The 21,298-nt window shown below is 45.8% G+C and overlaps 1 protein-coding gene across 1 annotated transcript in view; it reads right to left on the reverse strand.

Annotated features, from left to right (window-relative positions):
• The window catches only part of CDYL2 (chromodomain Y like 2), a gene marked incomplete at both ends in the record, with an annotated part of 56,920 nt that overhangs the window by 23,607 nt on the left and 12,015 nt on the right, over nucleotides 1-21,298 (reverse strand). Inside the window, one exon of the mRNA XM_080937144.1 lies at nucleotides 13,523-14,105. Coding sequence (XP_080793270.1) covers nucleotides 13,523-14,105 — 583 coding nt within the window. The remainder of the gene's footprint in view (nucleotides 1-13,522; nucleotides 14,106-21,298) is intronic.

Consider the following 21,298-nt stretch of genomic DNA (forward strand, 5'->3'; position numbering starts at 1 on the left):
AAGGAGGAGGAAGAAAAGGAGGAGTCGAAAAAAAGAGGAGGAGAAAGAGGAGGAGAGAGAAGAAGAAGAAGAAGAAGAAGAAGAAGAAGAAGAAGAAGAAGAAGAAGAAGAAGAAAGAAGAAGAAGGAGAAGAAGAAGAAGAAAAGGAAGAGGAGGGGGAGGAGGAAGAGGAGGGGGAGGGGAGGGGGAGGAGAAGGAGGAGGAAGAGAAGCCAGAACACAACAAAATTGACTATTCTTGCACAGCTGGCAGGAAGGAGGAGTGATAAGGAGTGGTATTTCTCTGAGCCTTTGTGTTCAATCTTTGGATGTATTAAAGCACAGTAGGATTCAAAATAAAATTCAGTAATAATAAGACAAAAAGACTAAATGAAAATAGAAAGAAATGAGCTGTGTGAGATTTCAAATGAACCATATAACTGCTTGAACGAAAAATGAGAGGGCAAACAAAACTGGAGTTTGGACCCAGTGCTGTGACTCTGAGTGTGCCAGGCAGCTATGTGGTGCACACAAGCATGTATTACACATGCACATGCAGGCAAAACATCCTCTGCTTACATAAAACAAATAAAGACATAATTTTAAAATTTTGCTTTTTAAAAATAATTGCATATTCTTCCTAACTCTAGCAGATGAAAGGGCTTAAGGCAAATAAAATCAAAACACAGTAAAGAAACACATGCCTAGATCCAGCATACTAGTTGCTAAGTAATGATTCTCACTAAGATAAATCAGGGAGTCTTGAGAGAGGACCGCTTCTGAGCCCTGGCCAGAAGAGATATATAAATGGGCTAGAAAATCTTACCTTACCAAAAAGAAGATAGTTTTAAAGTTTGAATGAAATAGCCAGACATGTCAAAAGATCCTACGAGAATGTTTGAAGGGACTCCAAATTTGGAACAATGTGAACATCAAACTAATCCACAGAACTATATATATATATATATATATATATATATATATATATATATATGTGTGTGTGTGTGTGTGTATATATATATATATATGTATATATATATATATACACACATAATTGATAACAGGGATGGCTGACAGATAAAGGGTGGTGCACAGAGAAAAACAAAACATATGAATGTACACATGTAAAAGGAAAGTAATGCATGTAAAAAGAAAATCAAAATGCTGGAAATAGTCTGAAAAGGGTCCTTCATAATATTTTCTATACACTTACAATCACTTCAAAATAAAATTAAAAGAGTTTTTAAGCATAACATACATAAGAATTAAAACCTTACCCAAGGAATGACTCTAATGAAAGAGTAGTCCTAAGAGCCCTATTTTCTAGGAAAAGATCTTATTTTGACAGAATACTCTGACTACCAAAAAGGATAAACAGACAAAAAACTAAAAGTTGTAATAGGTTTTAAAAGTTCATAAAATATAGCATATCAAAAAAAAAAAAAAAAAAAAAAACCTTGTCAAGATGGAATGAAAGACTAATAGCAGCAATAACATAGAGTTGAAGAAACTGATCTGCAATTATCAAACTGCCAAGAATAAATACCAACCTGGAAATTTTATACCCAGCTAAAATATCACCTAAAGTATCATATACATGGGCATTATCAGGTATATTCTACATTAACAGAGATTGTCTAACACAGACTCTACAAGAAATATTCACAGAGGCTTCAGATAATCAAAAGGTCAGTTGAGAAGGAATGAGAATAAAAGAAAATAAGATTAAAACTTTTCCATTGAATGCAATTACTGGGTATAAAAGTAAACTTTAGTGTTTAACAACATTGTGTATATAAGATGTAAGAAGTGTAAGTTCAAAGACAATTTAAATCACAGTGGGGAAAGGGTTATAGTCAAGTATATATACTAAATACAATTCAAAGCTACCTATGAATCAGCCCCAGAACAAGAAATTACAGTAGATAAGAATGGGAGAGAGGGCATGTAAAATGATTTTTAAATTAAGTGCAAAATAAAATAAAAATGACACAATATAGAAACAAACAGATTAGTAAACAAATTGACTCATAAAATAGAGATTATAAGATGGGATAAATAAGGTCTATTAAATATTCTCCAAGGAGAGACTTGGAAAGATACAAAAAGGAACCACAACTCAGCTCCTAACAGGGAAGTGTGAAGCTCAGTGGATAAAAAATGCTAAAAGAAGCCAGGCTATGCTGTCACTTTGGGTCTTTGCTCAGCTATTCACTATAATGCAGTACTCCTGAGAACCTCGGTGTTTACTGTGTTGTCTATATAACTTGCCCCATTCAATCCTCACTGGAAGATACTGTTCTTACCTTCCATTTAAAGAAGTTTTTTTTTTTTAAAGCCAAGTGTCCTAGTTTCATTCCTGCTGTTGAGATAAAATACTCTGACAAAAAACAACTAAGTGGAGAAAATATATTTCATATTACAATTCCAGATTATATCATTGTAAAGAAATCAAGGCTCACTGACTTCTGATGCTTAGCTAGATTTCTCTACTCTCATACAGTTCAAGATGACCTTCCTAGGGAATGGTGCCACCCAGAGTGGGCTGGACATTTCCATATAAGAACTAGTTAATTAAGACAATCATCAACAGAGGTGCTCAGTGACCAATATAGGCAGTCTGTTGGTCATTAAAACCCTCTTCCCAGGTAATTATAGGTTGTGACAGGTTAACAAATCCAGCCATCACACCAAGGCCATATCAGTGCAATGTATCAAGCATCGAGCAGGATTCAGGCTGAATGGCAAACTGAATGCTCCCACAGCTGGAAAAAGCTAACACCCTAGGGATGGAAGAGCCAAAAGATTTCCAGCTGAAGTTCTTAGTAAAATTGAGAGCAAGTCACAGGGAAAGTACTTCCAGTTTGTGGCTGGCTCTCAGGAGATTCACTGAATACAGTGGGCTGTTCTGAGGTATTGTGGAGTAAAGTCAAAGAGGTCAAGATCTTGTTGAGAAATTACATCAGGATTCAATGCAGGCTTAGAAGCCTTTTCAGTATGGTGGGGACCAGCAGAAGGTCTTTGTGGGAGGCAGGGGAAAGGAGGGGAAGGAAACAGAAGGGATGTGAAGGGAGGAGCTGAAGCTGGAAATCCTCTCTGATGGCTCCCACCCACCATATCATGGTAGTTCTAGGTGTAGGGCTGGAGAGCTCAGTGTGCACCCATGGCCCGGTACTTGGAACATAACCTTGGTGCTGTTCATTACAGCAGCTCCTAACTGTCCTCACATGCAAATCTCACATGCAGACCTCGGGGTCTGAGAAACTACAGAACTCAAATCCACAGGTACATTAAAGTCCTCTCAGTCCTAGCAGCCACCGCCTGGCACACTATAATTATGCCTAAAGAGGTCGACAGTGGGCTTGGAGGAAGTTGAGACCTGAGATGATTTAGAAATGCCAGGAGTGATGATTACATACATCATACAGTGTTTACTGTCAGATGTCTAAACACCTTAACCAGCCAGCAAAGCACGAATCCGTAACACAAACAGCCTGATTAAACAGCCTGATACCATAGTACAGCAAGGTGGGAGGGGTGACTAGGGAGGGTTCCCAGTTCCAACTCCTCCCCTCCCCTCTACAAAAGAACTGCTACATCCATATATAGATCAAATCCTTTCTCCTATGTCAAGACACAAAAGGTTCTCTCCATAAGCATCGCTGTACCAGAAGCCTGGTCCATGATAAAATATTTCCTAAAGTGTTCAACATTTGTGACAGCTTTGAAACTCCCCTGGCTCATGGCTCCATCAGAAACTCAGAGGCTTCTCCTCCTGCCCCTTAAGTGAACTATTCAAGGTTCTCAGACAACATTCATTTTCCTGACCCTCACACATTGCTTCAATTGTCCCCTTCGACAGAGAAGCCTTTTCCATCCACCTACACTGGCCTCAGTCTCCCTGGCTTGTAAATGGGAAGAGTACTGCCTGTATATCTGCTGGGATCAGAACAGGGAATGGCGCTCTCTCTCTCTCTCTCTCTCTCTCTCTCTCTCTCTCTCTCTCTCTCTCTCTCTCTCTCTCTCTCTCTCTCTCTCTCATCTCTGGTGTTTCTAGGAGTTACAGACTCATGCACCTGGGGCACACTGATTTTCCCATGATGCTTTGCCACCCAGACAGGTCCTAAATTTTGGTTTCCGCTTTTATTTCTTCAATAGCAAAGGGCTACAGGAAATCGTATGTCAACTTCAAAAAAAATTTCACTCTGTGGGGAAGAGCACTCCATACCCTCTGTGAGGAAGGTTCGTGATGCTCCCTGAAAAGCCAGCCACGACTGGGTGAATATGGGCAATGAAAGGTTAGTAGGGGAGATGGCATAAACGTCTGTAGCTAAAGGAAAGAGAATTTCTAGCTGCATTAACTCTCTGATAAGATACCATGGCAGGAAGTATCCCATGAGCATGAGGGATACCCAAGGATAGGGAAGGATGTGGGGACCAGGGCTGGAAAGTTTTGACAGATGTTAACATGGCTTATTATAGAGAGACAGGACCTCCTAGACCCACATACTGAGCAGTAATGGCTTCAGGGCCTCTTTCATCTCTTAGGTCCTTCCCACTTTCACTAAGTGTCTGCTGTGTTTCTTAAATACCTGCTAAGTGGGGGTTATGGTGAGGGGGATTGCAAGCTGTTGGGAATCCAACTATAAGTCAAGTGGCTACCACCCTACCCTCAAGGGGATTTTTACTGAGCATGGAATTATACAATTACACAAACAGATTTGGTTTCACTGAGACATTTCCCCTACAGGATCCTGGGTTGAATGGTCCTAAGCTGGTGCGCCACTATTCTGGGAGGTTCCTGGAACTTCAGGAGGTTAAAGTCTAACTGAAAGAAGTGGGTCACTGGGAGCACACCTTTCCAGTTACACCTGGTCCTCCAGCCCCTCCACTACTTCCTCAGCTTCCTGTCCATCATGAGGTAAAGATGTTGCCATGACGACACATGCTGTACCCGAGGGTACAGGGCCAACCATGACAGACTGATCCCCCTGAAACCATGAGCCAAGACTATACATCTTCCACTAACTTGCTGTTCTCACGTATGTGGACTCAGTGATGTCAGAGTAATTAATACAGAGTAATTAATTACAGGGTAATTAATGGGCACCACAAGAGGAGGCACATGTTGTCAGTGAAGAAACTGAGGTCTCTGAGCACAGATAAATGACAACTGATCCAGACTGGAAGGTCCCCATGGGAGTCACTCCCTGAAGGAGACATGCAGGAGGAGCGGGAGCTACTATGCTAAAGAGGGCTGGCTGGTGCCCGGGAGCATGGAGGAACCACCCATGCAGAGAGCAGAGACAGGTAGGTTTTAAGCCAGTTTAACAGGTAGGTTTAAGACAGAGCTTTTAAGCCAGTGCTGACTACACAGACTCCCTCAACCAGCCACGCACTGTTCCTTGGTCTGAACTTTTGTCTCGCTGACAGGATCTCCAGCCACCCGTGGCTTCTCCTTCACTCACTGAACCATCTTCAGCTCACACATCACCTCCTCCAAGAAGCCTCTTCCCCTACGCTGGCTTCGACGTCCCTTCCCACAACAGTTTCTTCCCCAAGTCCCCCTGAGTGCTGCCATTGTGCGTCTAACCTGTTAAAAAGCAGACAGCCAACATATATATTTGTTAGCTTAATAATATATGCATTAAGGAGTTGGTATACACGATATATAAGATAGTTTTTTTTAAACAAAGAGGAAAATTCAAAGATCAAAATAGAACATTGAAACAAAATAGTTAGCTGTCACCAAACATCTATCACATGGCAGGTGGCATTCTAATGGCTCTCTATAAATTAATTCAATTAATTTTTGCCCCAACTTATGAAGCATGAATGTTTTTCATCAGTGATCCCAGTGAAGCAAGGCAATCTATCTGAGGCAGCAAGCGGATGGCTGACTGCCCAGCATCTTCTGGGTTGGCATATGCTGTGCCTGGGCAGTTCCTGGGGCCAGACATATGGGAGCAAGAAGAACATACACTCCGGCTGACAAACTAAAATTAAACAGCCGAGATTGGAAGACCAATACAGAGGCTGGCGGGGGCCAGGGTTGGCAAGAGTCTGCACCTCTGCAGCAGCCTGAGTGTCATCAAGAGAGACAGTTAAGTCCCTGAATGCTGTAAAACCCTCGGTGTCTAAAAGACAGAGAGTAGATTTACATGTCCTTGCCCAGAAAGGGGAACAAGACTGACCCAGTAGGAAGCCTGTGATAGGACAGGGACAACTGCCACCTTCCTAGTTGCTGTGATAAAGTGCTAGTCAACAGCAACTGGGGAAGAAACAGGTTTATTTGGCTTATGTCAGAGTATATCATCAAAGGAAGTCAGGACAGGAACTCAAGGAGGAACATGGAGGCAGGAACTAAAGCAGAGACCATGGAGGAATGCTTCTTACTGTCATGGTTCCCCTATCCTGCTTAACTAGATTTTGTATAAAGCCTAGACCCACTTGCCAAGGGATGGTACTACCCACAGTGGGCTGGGCCCTCCTACCAACTGGCAAATTAAGAAAAATGCCCCTACAGACATAACTATGGGACAGGCAGATAGATTCAGGCAGTTGTTCAGCTGGAGTTCCCTCTTCTCAGATGATTCTAGGTTGTGTCAAGCTGACAGCTGGAGCTAACAGATAGTAAATAGAGAATAGGAAGGAAGGAAGGAAGGAAGGAAGGAAGGAAGGAAGGAAGGAAGGAAGGAAGGAAGGAAGGAAGGAATACATAGACAGATGACACATAGACAGATACATAGACAGAAAGATGATAGGTGAGACTGATGATAGACAGACAGACAGATAGATAGACAGACAGACAGACAGACAGACAGACAGACAGACGGATTATAAATAGATGAATGGTGGATGGTTGCTGACTACCAATCAATAGGTAATAAGTAAAAAATGTTATTATTTCTTCTCATGGCTCAATCAACCAATATTTGAATAGCTACTTAACAACTATTACATATATGTGTAATGAATTCCATAACATAATGAATAATATACCTAGAAAATAGTCCAGAAACAACCATAAAATATATTAACAGAAACTACTTCTAAATAAGGTTCGAGGTAAAGAAGGAGATATGTACTTGGAATATTTTATAACATGCATGCGTTAGTTTTAACTTTAAAAAGAAAGAGGGGGAAAGGAAGAAAAACACACTTCAAGGACTTGGCTGTGCCACAATAAGAACATTAGTTTCTTCCCTCACTTGGAGTGACTTTAAAAGTACAGTAAATAATTATAAAAAAACATAAATACAGGACCAGTACGAAGACACAGCAGGTAAAAGTGCTTGCTGCCACACCTGATGACCTGAGTTCAATCCCCAAGGCTTACATTATGGAAGGAAAGGACTGACTCTCTGCTGGAAGTTGTCCTCTGACCTCCAGAATCATGGTATGGTATGCATGTGCACACAGACAGACAGACAGACAGACAGACAGACAGAGACTGGCATACACACACAGCCATACACAGAGACTGGATGGATGGATGGATGGATGGATGGATGGATGGATGGATGGATGGATGGATGGATGGGAGGGTAGATAGGTAGATGGCAGATGAATGAGTGCAATTAAAATAAACTTGAAAAAAAAATCTAGGTCATGACCTAACTGGAGCAAGTCAATTCCCCTCTTGGGTTTGCCAGTAGTTTGGTTGCTCCTACTTGGAGCTTTAGATTTTCCAGCCTAGCTTGGCACCCTCTGTGGAGTGCAGTGGCCAACTTAGACCAGAATTTAACTTCATCACACAAAGGGCTTAAAGCATCCGTTAGCACCAGCTGCTTGCGACACATTGAAGGGCAAAACATAAAGGCCTTATGCTTTTGTAATATTGGTTCTGAAAACTCCCCACCTCTGGACACCAAAAGGACTGGTAGGTGCTGGCTCCGCATATGTGGCTTGTATTGGACAGAGGCAAAAGGAACAGCTGTGGTCCAGGTTTCACAGGCAAGTTTAGAGTCATCACCCAAGATGCACAAAGCCATCCTGCATCATATGTCCTCTTCTAGGACAAGCCCAATGCTCTGGGAAGCAACAGTGGCCAAGAGAGCCAGGTTTCAAGATCAAAGCAGGGAGTAAGAAGTGCCTAGAACAGTTTTGAGGTGGTACTTAGGGAACCGAGAGAAGCCAGAGGGTAACTGAGGATGTCTACTGACCACTGTGCTCAGAATGAGACTGACAGACAGTTTTCCTTTATTGTTTCCCTGACTGGTTTGGAAATCTGCACTGTCTTGAGAACCATTAGAGAAACCAGGAGTGTGTTCTCTGGTCCAATTCTCTGCAAAGTATGCATGATTCAGAGCAGCTTGCTGTAGAATCCTCCTCACATACATTAGCCATTCTAGAATATACAACCACTCCAGTCTTGTGTTCCTACTGGAGCTTTCTAAGAGTGAGTTCAGTCTTAAGTTGTATTTATTTTAGTGGGCGAGGGGGAAGAGAGAAAGGGATAAGGGAAGAAGAGATGGAAGAGAGAGGGAGGAAAGGAGGGAGGGAGGAGGGAGAGGGGAAAACAAAAGGGATGAAAGAAGGAGAGATGGAAGAGAAAGGAAGAAAAGGAGGGAGGGATGAAGGGAGGAAGGGAGGGAGGGAAGGAAGGATGGGAGGAGGGAAGGAAGGAAAGATTTGTGTATCTCGCTCTGTCTCTGAACTTGCTAGGTAGCCAAGGATTATCTTGAATTTCTGATCCCCCTGCCTCCACGTTCTGAGCATTACAATTACAGGCATGTAGCACCACATTTGCTGAGGCTCTACTCAAGACTTCATACATGTCAGGCAAGCACTCTAATAACCACCCTTAAGTGTACTTTTTATATTCCAGTCAAAGAAGAACATTCGACCCGTGACCTTGACAAAAGTGCGTTTGTGGGTAATCAGGTTTAACAAACTGTTTCTTGCTGCCCCTGAAGCCAGGTGGGCATTATTCCAGAGGTCAGCTCTGGGGTTAAGTTGCCTGGGCTTGTCTCCTGAGCCCAACCTGTACATCTGTGACCTCCATCTGTACTTTAAAATGGGTGTAGCAGCTACTTCTAGGGGCCCTCCATGAGAACCAGAGCATCCTTTTACAAACACCAATGGAGTCTCACAATTGTTCCTTTACCCTGTTTCTCCCATTCCAAGTTTTCCCTCACACTTTAACATGTCACAAAGGCAACTGGAAGGTTCTGAGTGTAAGCAAGCCTACTCTTCGCTGAGGCCCCTGGCTCTCACAGCCACATACATTTTCATCTACCACCCACACGGCTTATTAGTCAACGGTGGTGGTTCCCAAAATGGGGTTCATGGGCCAACAGTACCAACTTGGTTCTGTTCAGGTTCCTGCTTGCACCAGGCTCTGACCCAGCCTCCAGGGGTGCCAAATCTAGCTCTGCCTTCAACAGGTCCTTCCTATGCTTACCCCACAATGACACTCAGTGTGAGCTGCTTTTAAAATGTGCGTCTCAGTTCTGATCTGCGGAAAAGGAAATCGATAACCTAACCTGACCGCCATAGAGAATGTGTAGGTTGAAATGAGCATTCTAGAAGAGAAGGCTGGGATCCCTTCAAAAGATCAATGGACGGAAAATGGCAAATGATGCCCATCTGTGGGGGAGAACACTCTCGGGCAGGAAGAACTCTGGCAACAGTGAATCATGGAAGATCTGGGAGAGAGACAATCATCAACACGTAGAGAAATGATGTGTGAAAACAAAGAACTGTGGGCATGGGGCTTGGAGGTCCGTGGGCGCTTGGAGAGCACTGGGCAGCTGTGCTTTCCTCTGGGGCTCAGAGGGAAGGAGGACACCTGCCTGGGGATGTCCCCAGTGGCAAAAGATCCAGGCTGTGGCTTCTGTGGATAATCAAGAGAGAGGAGTTCTCCTGGTCAGAGCAGGAGGGGGAGGGATCCCTCAGTGGACAGCTACTCAGCACAGTTGAAGTCACGATCTTTCTTAAGAAAGACAAAGAGACATGGAGACAGACAGACAGAGACAGAGGCAGAGACAGACATACAGAGACAGACAGAGACAGACAGAAACAGAGAGAGAGAAAATCCTTATGTAGGAGGTGCACAGAAAGGAAGAGACCTTTTTGAAACCACGCTCTTACGAGTTTAACATGCAAAGCGCAGCTCCAGATCTAGCAGCGAGGCATCTATGAGCCATCGCTCACAACCACACACGTCCGTGGGGGCGGCCATCCACACTCGGCTATTAAAACTCATCTTTTGACAGGAGTGACTCACACCTGCCCCCGGTCCCCATTCATTCAGATGGGGCGGAGCTCATTCTAACAAGCTCCCGAAGGGATACTGAGGCAGATGGTCCCTGGACCACAGAGTCATTTGTCACCTCAGGAGAAGAATCAGAATAGAGGTGGGCACTGAGCCATGGCATATTCATCACAAGCTTCAGCGGGGAGAGGCGTGGTGTGAAACCAAAATGTGCCACCCACTGAAGCCCTGGGTTTGTTCCTTATGGTATTGGATTGTTCCTATACCATAAGGAAGTCATATTATATAAGGTATTTCTTTCTATGCAGAAGTTAAGTCACAAAGGAGGGGGAACATATAAAAAGTAACACCCCCATCCCAAGTCAGGAGCACTCTGGATGCTTCTGCAGAGCAAAGAGAGGGACCCCTAGGTCCTGCATCCCACTGGTCAAATGGTACTAGATCCTTGGGTTTTTGTTCAGGGAGAGTATAGGAGAAAAAAAAAATTCAATGCCCAATCTATATGTGGGCACTGCCCCTTCCTTGAAGCTTCCCTCCAGCCAGAAGCAAGAGTGGAGACATGTTTGGTCTCACTACACTTCTGAATCGCAGACTACACTCTTTGGCAAGGATTCTGCTTCCCCGTTCTCAGGCTCCTGACAGAGCTGGGAAATAAGCTAGCTGTAACCGAAGTGTTAGAGAGTGGTTAGAGCTGGGGCCATTTCTCCCACTGGTGACTACAGGAGACATGTATGTAAACGTGGCAAAGCTATTCCATGTGTAACATAGGACTCCATCCGTGGAGTGAGTGCCTACTCAACCTAACAGCCAGGGACCACCAGTTTAGCCGAGGGTTACTTGTAAGTTACAAAAGATGAACCCTTATTCTCTTTGCATCTATCTCTCCACCACAGCACCCATCAAGGCCATGGTCCCAAATGGGTGGCTCCAAGAATCAGTCTTGAATTAAAGGACATTGGTGTACAATGGAAAACGACATGGCCCCATCATCCTGGTACAGAGTCTGAGAAACAGAAGTCACTGAGGTACCTGTCAAGAGCCAGCCTCCTGGACTCTCCCCATCTAAGACTCAGGCCGTCAGATACTGTGGGATCTGCCAGCATTTGTCACAGGTGTCGAGGGGATATTACATGCATGAAACGTGAGACCAGCGAGCCTTGTCCTCATGGGAGCTTGTGGGCGCCAACTCGAAAGGATGTAATTAAGCAAAAAAGTTTGGGACAGCCACAAACACAATAGAGGTGGGAGGCTTCTTCCTCTCCATTCCAGCTGGGGCCCTGGGATGTGCAAATAGGCGTTATTTGGAGGGGATGGCAAGCAAACAGACCGAGGAGTAGGAAGGTCCAGAATAGCTACAGATGTCCAGAGACTTCAGCAGGTCAGCTGGCTAGCTCATGTCTCAGGTGATGGGCTATCTGGCCCCATTAGCAGGTTGCATTCAAGGTAAGTCAAGAGAGCAAAAGGTTAGCTGTAACACTCCACCTCAGAAGCAGTACAGGGCAGGGTGAGAGACACCTGCTGTGTGCATCACACTGCTGTCTGGCAGGCACTCCGCAAACCGTCCTCCCTAGATTCCTTTCTTACACTTGGGGAAGCTGCAGGTCTGTCAGGGGGTTGTTATCAGCTCAGTTACTGTGATCCTTCCCAGGCTCCTTCTCTTGCACCCTATGAGCCTAAGAGGCTTCCCCTTACCACCCTTCCTGCATCGACCAACTGGGGATTCATTCGGCAACTGCTAGCAGCTGTCACGGGGACATCAAACGAGGATGTTTATGCCAAGCCTCGTTTACACAAGCTACTTCTCCCCCAAGAGATGAATGTTTAAAACAAACAGTGCTTCCATATGTTAGAAGCACAGGCATATCAGCACCGGGATCCCCAGACGGAAACATGAGTCAGGCTGGGGCAGATGCCTAAATAAATCGTGTTAGGGTGAAATTCCTCTCTGGAACAGGAGAAAGCTCTAAGCAATTGTTCAGGTTCCCCTAAAGATGGCAAGCTCTCCCCAATGGAGCATCCTGACTCAGAATGGTCCAGACCCCCACATTCAGCATCATCACTGATGGATGGGCACTTTAACTCATGACCTAGCCAGCCTTTTTATAAAGGAAGCTCTCTGCCCAGTCTGGGTGGCAGTGATTCTAAGGCCAGCCTGGTCTGAACACAGACTGTATGAAGAAGTCAAAGAGGCAGAACAGGAGTTGTATTCCCCCATGTATGGACACAGCCAGAAGTCATGCTCCACCTTCCCGGAACAGCCCCCGTCAGCCCCGACTGTTCTCCCTCCACCCTGGACCTCCTAGTCAACAGAACTGTGAGAATTAAGTTTCCGTGGTGACTCAGTCTCAGGCGTTTTGCAACAGCATCCCGACTACGTCGAAGCAGGACGCGACACAGATATGAAGCCCATCACCTACGCTGGTGACATGAGAAGGGCAGGCATCTCCCATCATGCACCAGCTTGGAGGACTCTGTATAAATAGGATAAATAGAAAGGCATCCTCACTGGGCACTCTAAAATCACAAGCAAAGGCTGTGAGTGAGACTCGGGGGAGGTGCTGGCCCTCTGGGGATGACATCTGTGTCCTGGGATGTGAGGATTCTTGAGCTGCTCCCAGAGATGTGGATCTGGCGTGGTGACTATGGCCTGGGTTATCCTACAGTGTAGTAGCGAATCTCTTTTTCCGTATCTAACAGTATGGGGGAAGGGAGACTGGATGTCCCTTTTACATTACAGGATCTCATTCCAGTGGTCCAGGATGGCCATGAACTCAACCTGTAGTCCAGAGTGACCCTAACTTCGCAGTCCTCCTGCCTCAGCCTCCCACATAGCTGGGAGTTAGGCCTTTGTAACCTGTCCCAGGCCTCATGTGAGCATACGTGGCTCGATATTGCTACATGCTAAGGTGTCTAACAATCAGCATAGGTATGAGGTCAAATTCCCATGGCTCTGAATTAAGAGGTAGCTAAGAATCAAAGACAGAAGGTGAGTAGCAACCTACATATTGCCCTAGGCTGAAAGAAGAATCAGATCATAGGGCTGAAGGCGTGGCTGACTTGGTGGCTGACTTGGCTTGCCTAGCATGCAAACTGCCCTGTGTTCCACCTTTACCTAAGACAGGATATATCAGTGCCTGCAAGTAATCCCAACAGCCGGGAGGTAAAGGCAGGAGACAGAGAGGTCAAGGCCATCCTAGAATGAGTTTGAGGGCAACCTAGACTACATAAGATCCTGCCTCAAACAAACAAACGACAACAACAACAACAAAACAGCTGGCCACCAGCCAAAACCAAACCAACCCCAAGAGAAAGAAAAGCCACAAACCAACTCCGTTCTCCACCAGCGCAGAGTGGGTCCCATCGCAATCGCTGGTTTCCTGCTCTCCGAGCTGGTCGTTCAACTCCAAATCCGGCTGATGGGACCCATTTCCAAAGTGTGATTCATCCTTCTCTGAGCCAGTGTCTCCATTCTCCAAGCCGTTCTGAGCCTTCTTTAGGGGCATGATTTGCAAGCCACTGGGGGTAGTCCTATAGGACACAGTCTTGGTGGCCCTGTCCAGAGCCTTTCCCGAAGACCCCTTCTTGGGCCTGGACAGGGGAGAGTTGACTCTCTTCCGCTTGTGAGAAGAGGATTTGTTCTTCCCGGGTTCTAGAGGCCGATGGGAGAGTCTTTCCACTGGCAGGCTGCGGGCATCACGAAGGATCTTGGAGGCTCCAGCCTGCTTCCCTGACTTCACCCTCTTATCCTTGGGCAAGTGAAGCCCATTGAACTCATCAATAAACTCCTCACAGTGCAGGAGGTGATGCTCTGGCTCCCACGTGTCCTCGGTGCTGCCGTAGCCTTTCCATCGGATAAGATATTCCCATTTCCCTTTCTTGTTCTTCCTCTTGTCCACAATCCTTTCAACCTGGGGATACAGGATGAGACAGGGAGAAGTTAAGACCTAAGGATCATTTCCCAAAGGGCCCCCAGCCATCTTAGGTCCAGCTACAGATGGACAGGCAGAGGCCCAGCTAAGCATCTGCTGGACTAGCCACCAATACCCAACCTAGAAATTCAGAGTGGAGACAAACTCATTAACAATCAAGCTTGCTTGTAGCCTGCAGAGGTGCTGTGTAGTCGAAGGGCTTTAAGACAGACCACAATGTGACAATGTAGGGGGGAAGCCATCTGTAGTTTCTGTTGAGAAGTAGACAAGTGTAAAGCAACAGGTGACATGTTGTGCCTCCCTGGTTCAAGGAAAGCCTTGTGTTCGGGTGTACAAAACCGCCCCACGTGCTCCTGCAGAACTCACTTGGCACTTTATCCGGGTTGCCGACTGACGTCTAGAGGTCATAAAATAAACTGCCCTGCCTTTGCTACCTGAGGCTCTGGTGCTTGTTATTTGGGGTAAAGGTCCTTGCTCCAGTCAATCTCAGGCAAAAAAAAAAAAAAAAAAAAAAAAAAAAAAAAGAGCAAGGTAACACTCCCAGGAGTGCTATGGAGGGACTTGGCTTGTTTTGGAGCTCGGCTTAAGGTACGGGCTTTTAGCTGAGCTGCAGCACACCTGCCTTGCAGACTTGAGGCCCTGGGTTTGACTCTGCAGGCCTGCCCCTCCCACTCCAAACTAAACATCATGATCATGACCTGGTTCATGGTGGCTCTTCAGGAGACACCCCACCGGGAGCACCCACGCTCCTGTTGAAACCACACTGCCACAAGCTTTCCCTAGAGATTCTTTATTTTCAGGGCTGCAGAGTAGACCCTTTCTGACAAAGGTTTCTAATATTAATTGAACAGTAATATAGACATCACTCATCTCTGTGATATCCCTGTGGTTTTTATAGAATAACTCTTTTAAGGAGATTTTAGTATTTATGTGTAGACGTAGCTGTTGGGGTGGGTTAGCGCGTGTGTAGAGCACAAGTGGGGACCAGCAGGGGGTGTCGGATCCCCTGGAGCTGGAGTCACAGGTGTTAACCTGACCAGAGTTTTAAGAGCCAAACTCTGCAAAGAGCAGTACGTGCTCTCCACTGCTGACCCATCTCTCCAGCCTTTGCATAAAATAAATCTAATGTATAGCTTCCATTAACAAACACTGGGCATTTCTGAGACAGACTTTGTACTGAATGATGTCCTGAGATCACATTCTCTCCGGACATCCCAATAAGCAAGAATCTTCTCTGTCTCAGCTTTACAGTGCAGGTACCAGGGCACAGAGAGATTACGTTGTTTAAGGCCCAGGGCTGGTGAGGGAAGACTTGGGATGGAAAAGTGCTCATCCTGAATGTTATGGTCTTTCCAGGAGTAACTGGTCAAAGAGTAAAGATTAAGTGTCTACAGACCTCCTGGCTCTCAATGAGACATCCCTGTATCCCACTTCCTCACCCTAAGGCTCAAACATTATGGAGGAAGAGGGGGCAGAAGAGGTTGGAGGAGAACTTGAAACAGTGTCCTCTGGACATGACAGGGCCACTGCACTATGTGGCTGTCTGTACAATACTTGCATAAGAACAAGCCACTCAATAGTCCAGCAAGGAAGAGAAGGGGTCCCCAGCCTTCCCCAGTCGGTTTTGTGTGAAGGTGTGGCTCCTGGTAAATGGACCACCTTCTGGGACCAATCTCACATTTATTTACAAAAGGGCAGCACAAACTAGACTCGGTGGGTTCTAAAGGGGGAGATGAAGAAAATGCAAAGTCCGGAAGGAGAATGGAAGGACGCTGGAGCTTTGAGGACTTAGAAAAGTAGGGAGGAATAGGGGTGTGATCCAAGTGGACTTTATTATTGGACAGAATTCTCAAGAATTCTAAAAAAGTGCTGCTGCATACATTCACTCGTAGTGCTTGGGAGGCTGAGGCAAGCAAATCTGAGTCTGAGGCCGCCTGGTCTACACGGAGAGCTCTATTCGACAGCTCCAAGTGTTCAATTTCCATTAAAAAAAAAAAAAAAAAAAAAAAAACTAAAAACACTGCACTCAAACATTTTTTGTTGTTGTTTCCTTTGGTGATACTGAAGAGTGAAACAAGGACCTTGTGAATGCTAGGCAAGTGTTCTCTCCTGAAACGAAGTGGCTACTCTTCAGCTATGCGTTTCAATGACCATTACGCTATAGTTACAGAATGAAATTATGATTCACTGACACTGGGCTACAAGACTGTACAAAAGAGCATACAGGAGGCAGAGGTGGGTACAGCGAGGGTGGTAACTGCTGTAAACTAATGGATGTAAGGGACCCCTTTATGACTCTGCTCGTTGACAGTTTGAAGTTGTGTCCACTGTCATCATCTCTCTGGTAGTCCACGTGTAGCACAAGCCACGAGAAATAACACAGAGGCCTTTACTGCTCTGCCTTAGCAAATATAAACACAGCTAGCTCACACTTCCTCTTCATAATCCTGCCTCTCAATTTTAAAGGATTCCTTAATTGATTCACCTCTACTTAAACTGACCTCTTTCTATCACAATTCCCTTCCTCACAAGACTCTGTTTTAGATGCACTGCATAATTCAAACTCAGTAATGGTATTTTATTGAATGAAACTATGGTTCAATTTATCCTGCCCCCACTCCCCAACCTGTAGTCGAAGGTGCTGTAGGACAATTACAACACCTCTGAAGGCTCTCTCTGAGGGTTTCTGAAAGGGCCTGCAGCTTTGCTTCCTTTGCAGCACACTGTGGGGAGAGATTCAGAAAAGGGAATAAGCCAGCTGACAGTGCCCAGAATGGTAAAACTGCAGAGGACGCCAGCCTGAAGGGTCAGCAGCACGTACACAGCTCTTGGGAGGTCTCTGCTCTAGAAAGCACAAGCTTGACTCCTGCAGCAAAGAGATTCCTCCCCTAGATAAAGCAGTAGACAACGTCACACAGTAGGTGGACATGCGGGTGGATCCTGAAGACAGTGTCACACAGTAGGTGGACATGCTGGTGGATCCTCAAGGAAGATGAACAGATGGATAAGTAGATAGATGCAAGAGTGGATGGATCCAGGAATGGATAGCTATCTGGGTGAACGATGGATGTTTGGGGAGCTGATGGATATATGATTGGATGGATACATGGCATATAGATGGATGTATGGACAGATGGATGCTTGGATAGATAACTGGCTAACCATGGCTGGTTGGGTAGGTGAATGGATGGATGAACGGATGGGCAGTTGGATGGATGGGACAGATGGATGAGTGGGTACATCCACTGAAGGATGACTGACAGACAAATAAGCAGCTGGCAGGCAAAGAGGGGAAAGAGGTTTGGTTCATGAAGCCTTGAGCAGATGGAGGGTGACGGTCACATTAAAATAAACTTAGTATGATACTAAGAGCCCAGGCTTTGGAGCAAGACCATCTTGGCTAAATTAAGCCCTACTATGTGAGTACTAAGTCCTAAGCACATTTATAATTGTCTTTGGGCCTCTGGTGACTCATACAGCAAGGAGCAAGGAGAAAGTGACTGGCCCATTTCACTGGATGGCTATGAATAATATTCAACCAGGATTTTTCAGATGCCACGGTAGAAGTTACTTATCTTTTATAGCCTCCTATGACCACATGCACACTGGTGTCTGTGACCAGAATGTTTCCCTACTTTGCTCAAAATGACCACAAATGGCAACCAGCTCCTTAAGAGAGAAGAGAGTGTTTACTCCCTTGAGTAAATCCTTCCAAGTACAGAATGTGGCTGCACACAGTAGGGCTGCTCCAGAATCTGGGAGTTGTCAGGAAGGGTGCAGAGTATAGATGGCTGGAAGCCACACAGGAGGGGGAGCCAGTTAAGTTCTCTTCAGGTTACTTACAGTTTCAATAGATCACCACTTCTACCTCTACCCACAAAGCCACTGACTGCATAAACTAACTTAATACCAACTGTCGTAGAGTTTTACTGCTGTAAACAGATACCATGACCAAGACAACTCTTATAAGGACAACACTTAATTGGGGCTGGGTAGATTTATGTTAAGATATTACATGATTGGACATGGAGAGGTAGGTGGAGAAAAAGGGGGGAAATTGGGGGAGGAAGAAGGGAAGAGAAAGGGGAGATGGAGCTCGAGAAGGGTGATCTGGACCCAAGTGAACTTAATTGGCACTAGGTAGATATAAATATTTTAAGAGATTTTATAGGTCATTTATCTCATATAGAAGGGCAGTTTGTATCTTTGTCCATTTGATGTAATCTTATTGTGTAGAGGATTTGTGGATTGAGAGTTTAATATATAAACCTGTATAAAAAGCCATCGGGCCTTAGGGTCATGTTTGTGTTGGGTGATGGGGAAAGAAGACTCTGGGTGGTAATTCCACCTGGGATGAAGGCAGTCATGAAGACAACGTGAGACCGAGGGGCAGCTTGGACCGAGTAACAGAGTCTGTGTTCACAGCTCCATATTAAGCAGCGCCCAAGAAGTGAGATCTCAGGGGCCAATAAACAGATAAAGAGTTGAACCAGCTTTATATTTAATATTTACTGCAACAGAGCTGGCTTACAGGTTCGGAGGTTCAGTCCATTATTATCAAGGTGTGAGCATGGCAGCATCCAGGCAGGCATGGTGCAGAAAGAGCTGAGAGTTCTACATCTTCATCTGAAGGCTGCTAGCAGAATACTGGCTTTCAGGTAGCTAGGCCTAGAATCTTAAAGCCAACACCCACAGTGGCATACCTACTTCAACAAGGCCACACCTATTCCACATAGCCACACTTACTCCAAAGCCACACCTACTTCAACAAGGCCACATCTACTCCCCAAGGCCACACCTACTTCAAAGCCACACCTACTCCAACAAGGCCACACCTACTCCAACAAGGCTCTCCTACTCCACAAGGCCACACCCACACCACAAGGCCACACCCACTCCACAAGGCCACACCTACTCCAACAAGGCTGCACCTCCTCAGAGTGCTACTCCCTGGTGCAAGCATATTCAAACCATCACACCAACAGTAAACAGAATTGATAGTATCATCCCTAGTACCCTGCTGTTTAAGGAAGGAAAAAAGAAACCTATTGACTCTGCCACCCTCTCTCCCTATGACTGAAAACTTGCCCATTCACTCTAGACCTCAGTTTCCACATATGTGACAAGGACTTTACAATAGCAGCTATCAGCAGCCCTGAGGAGGGTGGAAGTATTACAAGACAGGAAAAGCATCTTCAGAAGCCCACAGCATCCTGAGACGAGAGAGGACTGTTCTCCTATGCACGAAGCCAGTGGACCGAACTGCTTTACCTGCCTTTGTCCAGGGATTAAAACAAACTAGAAAGGTACCTTTCAGGCTTTGAAAAAAAAAAATTGCTTTTACTGAAAGACCAAAACAGCTCCAGGGAAATCACAGGAAGGATCATCTCCCAGCACTTCCGTCTCCATCTTCCCTGTGTCCCCACATTGTCTCCTCTTCTCCTCAAACTAAACCTGGTGATTCTTTCTCTGCTGGCCGAGGCTCAAGTGATCTGGACTTAATGTCACCTGTGATTGCAACACTCCTTACCTGAGACATCTAACTTTTCTGGGATCCCCCGCCCCCACATACCCAAACACGTCTGTCTGCACTGCCTCCACACTCCTCGCACTTACTGACAGCAGAGAAGTGGTCCTGGTCTAGACAACTCCATCTCTTGACACTTTACCTACCTGCACAGGTCACCAGCATTATCTAGAGCTCTCTCCTTGCAAGCGGAAAGATTGTCAGTTCATCATCCCCCATGGTTCTGTGCATCCGCGAACCCATAAACAGGATTAGAAGAGCCAGTATGCTCACACCTCACAAGCATCTTTTTACTCACACAGGAGCAATATGAGATGCTGAACTATTCCTTGGGGCTCAACTAAATTGTTAACATTTACACTCAATGATCCCAGCTAACCTGAAATGCTGCTACTATGGGGTGGGAGTTGGGGGGAGGTCCTAATGCAATCGGTACCTGTGTCTCAGTGACCCCAGGATGTCTGTCTTGTTATGGACAATGATATTGGAAGTGCCAGGAACTATGTAAACCACTAACAATGTGTTCTATCGTTTCTCTGTGCCTTGTCTTTCAGGGCATTGTTCTTTATACCTGACAAGTGGAGAAACTGAGGCTCAGAGAAGATGGTGACTTCCTTGCACCACATATTCAGGAAGCTACCAGACAAGCACCCGCTCTGTGGGTCGTCCAAATGCAGGGAGAGAGGCCTGAGAACAGGATACCATTTCACAGATGTGGTTCACTGGATGGTCATTGTGAACAGAGACACATACCTCATCCTGCAGGAAACCACACAGCACAGAGTACCAGGGGATGTGTAAGGGGGAAAGAGTAAAGAGCTGTGCGGAGGAAGGGAAGGGGGCAGGGACAAAGGCAGAGAAGGGAGCTGCCCAGGATGAACATCTGAGAAGGAGCTAGTCGGGGCTCCTGGATGCTGAAAGGAAGAGAGAATTTAGAGCTACACCAAGCCCACAGGGCCACGCCCACAAAGGGGCCACGCCCATAAAAGAGCCGTGCCTCCTGCTTCCCAACCACCAATCATCATCAGGCAAACCCAGTAGACTACGCCCAATATTTACTCAGCCAGCCACTGATGTATGTGTTCCCAGCATATTAACTCACTCCATCCTCAAAACGACCCAGTGAAGTTATTTTATCTTCTCTTTCATAGAATAAAAACTGAGGGCACTGGAGGTTAAGGAACCTAGCACAGGAACTCACCTCTGAGCATCAGAGTTCAAAACCTTCTACAATACCTCAGCTTCAGCCTCCCCACCCCCACCCCGGCCTTTCCAACGACTGCATTATATAGGCCGCTCATGGTGTGGAATGGGGCCCAACCTGAGAAGGCCAACAGAGCAGCGTCTGAACCCTCAGCCTTTCTCTTCATGCGTGCTGAGGTTATCCAAGTACCTAAGGCACATTTACATGGCCGGATTACTCCCACAATATCCGCACTCCTGGGTTTCCCCGTGGCATGCTGGGTAGGCCCCTGTTCCTAATCCTCAATCATTCCCCTACCCCAGCTCCCCCTCCAACCTTATGCACCAGCTTGGAAAGCAGAAGAGAAAATCACAGTATCTGTGGGACCCAGGATCCCCATCACTTTTCTGGCTATTGGACACACAGGATTGGGAACTCAGGTGTGCCAACATGGGCACTGGC

This window comes from Micromys minutus (genome assembly GCF_963924665.1).
Source record: "Micromys minutus genome assembly, chromosome: 24".
In the NCBI taxonomy this organism is placed as follows: Eukaryota; Metazoa; Chordata; class Mammalia; order Rodentia; family Muridae; genus Micromys; species Micromys minutus.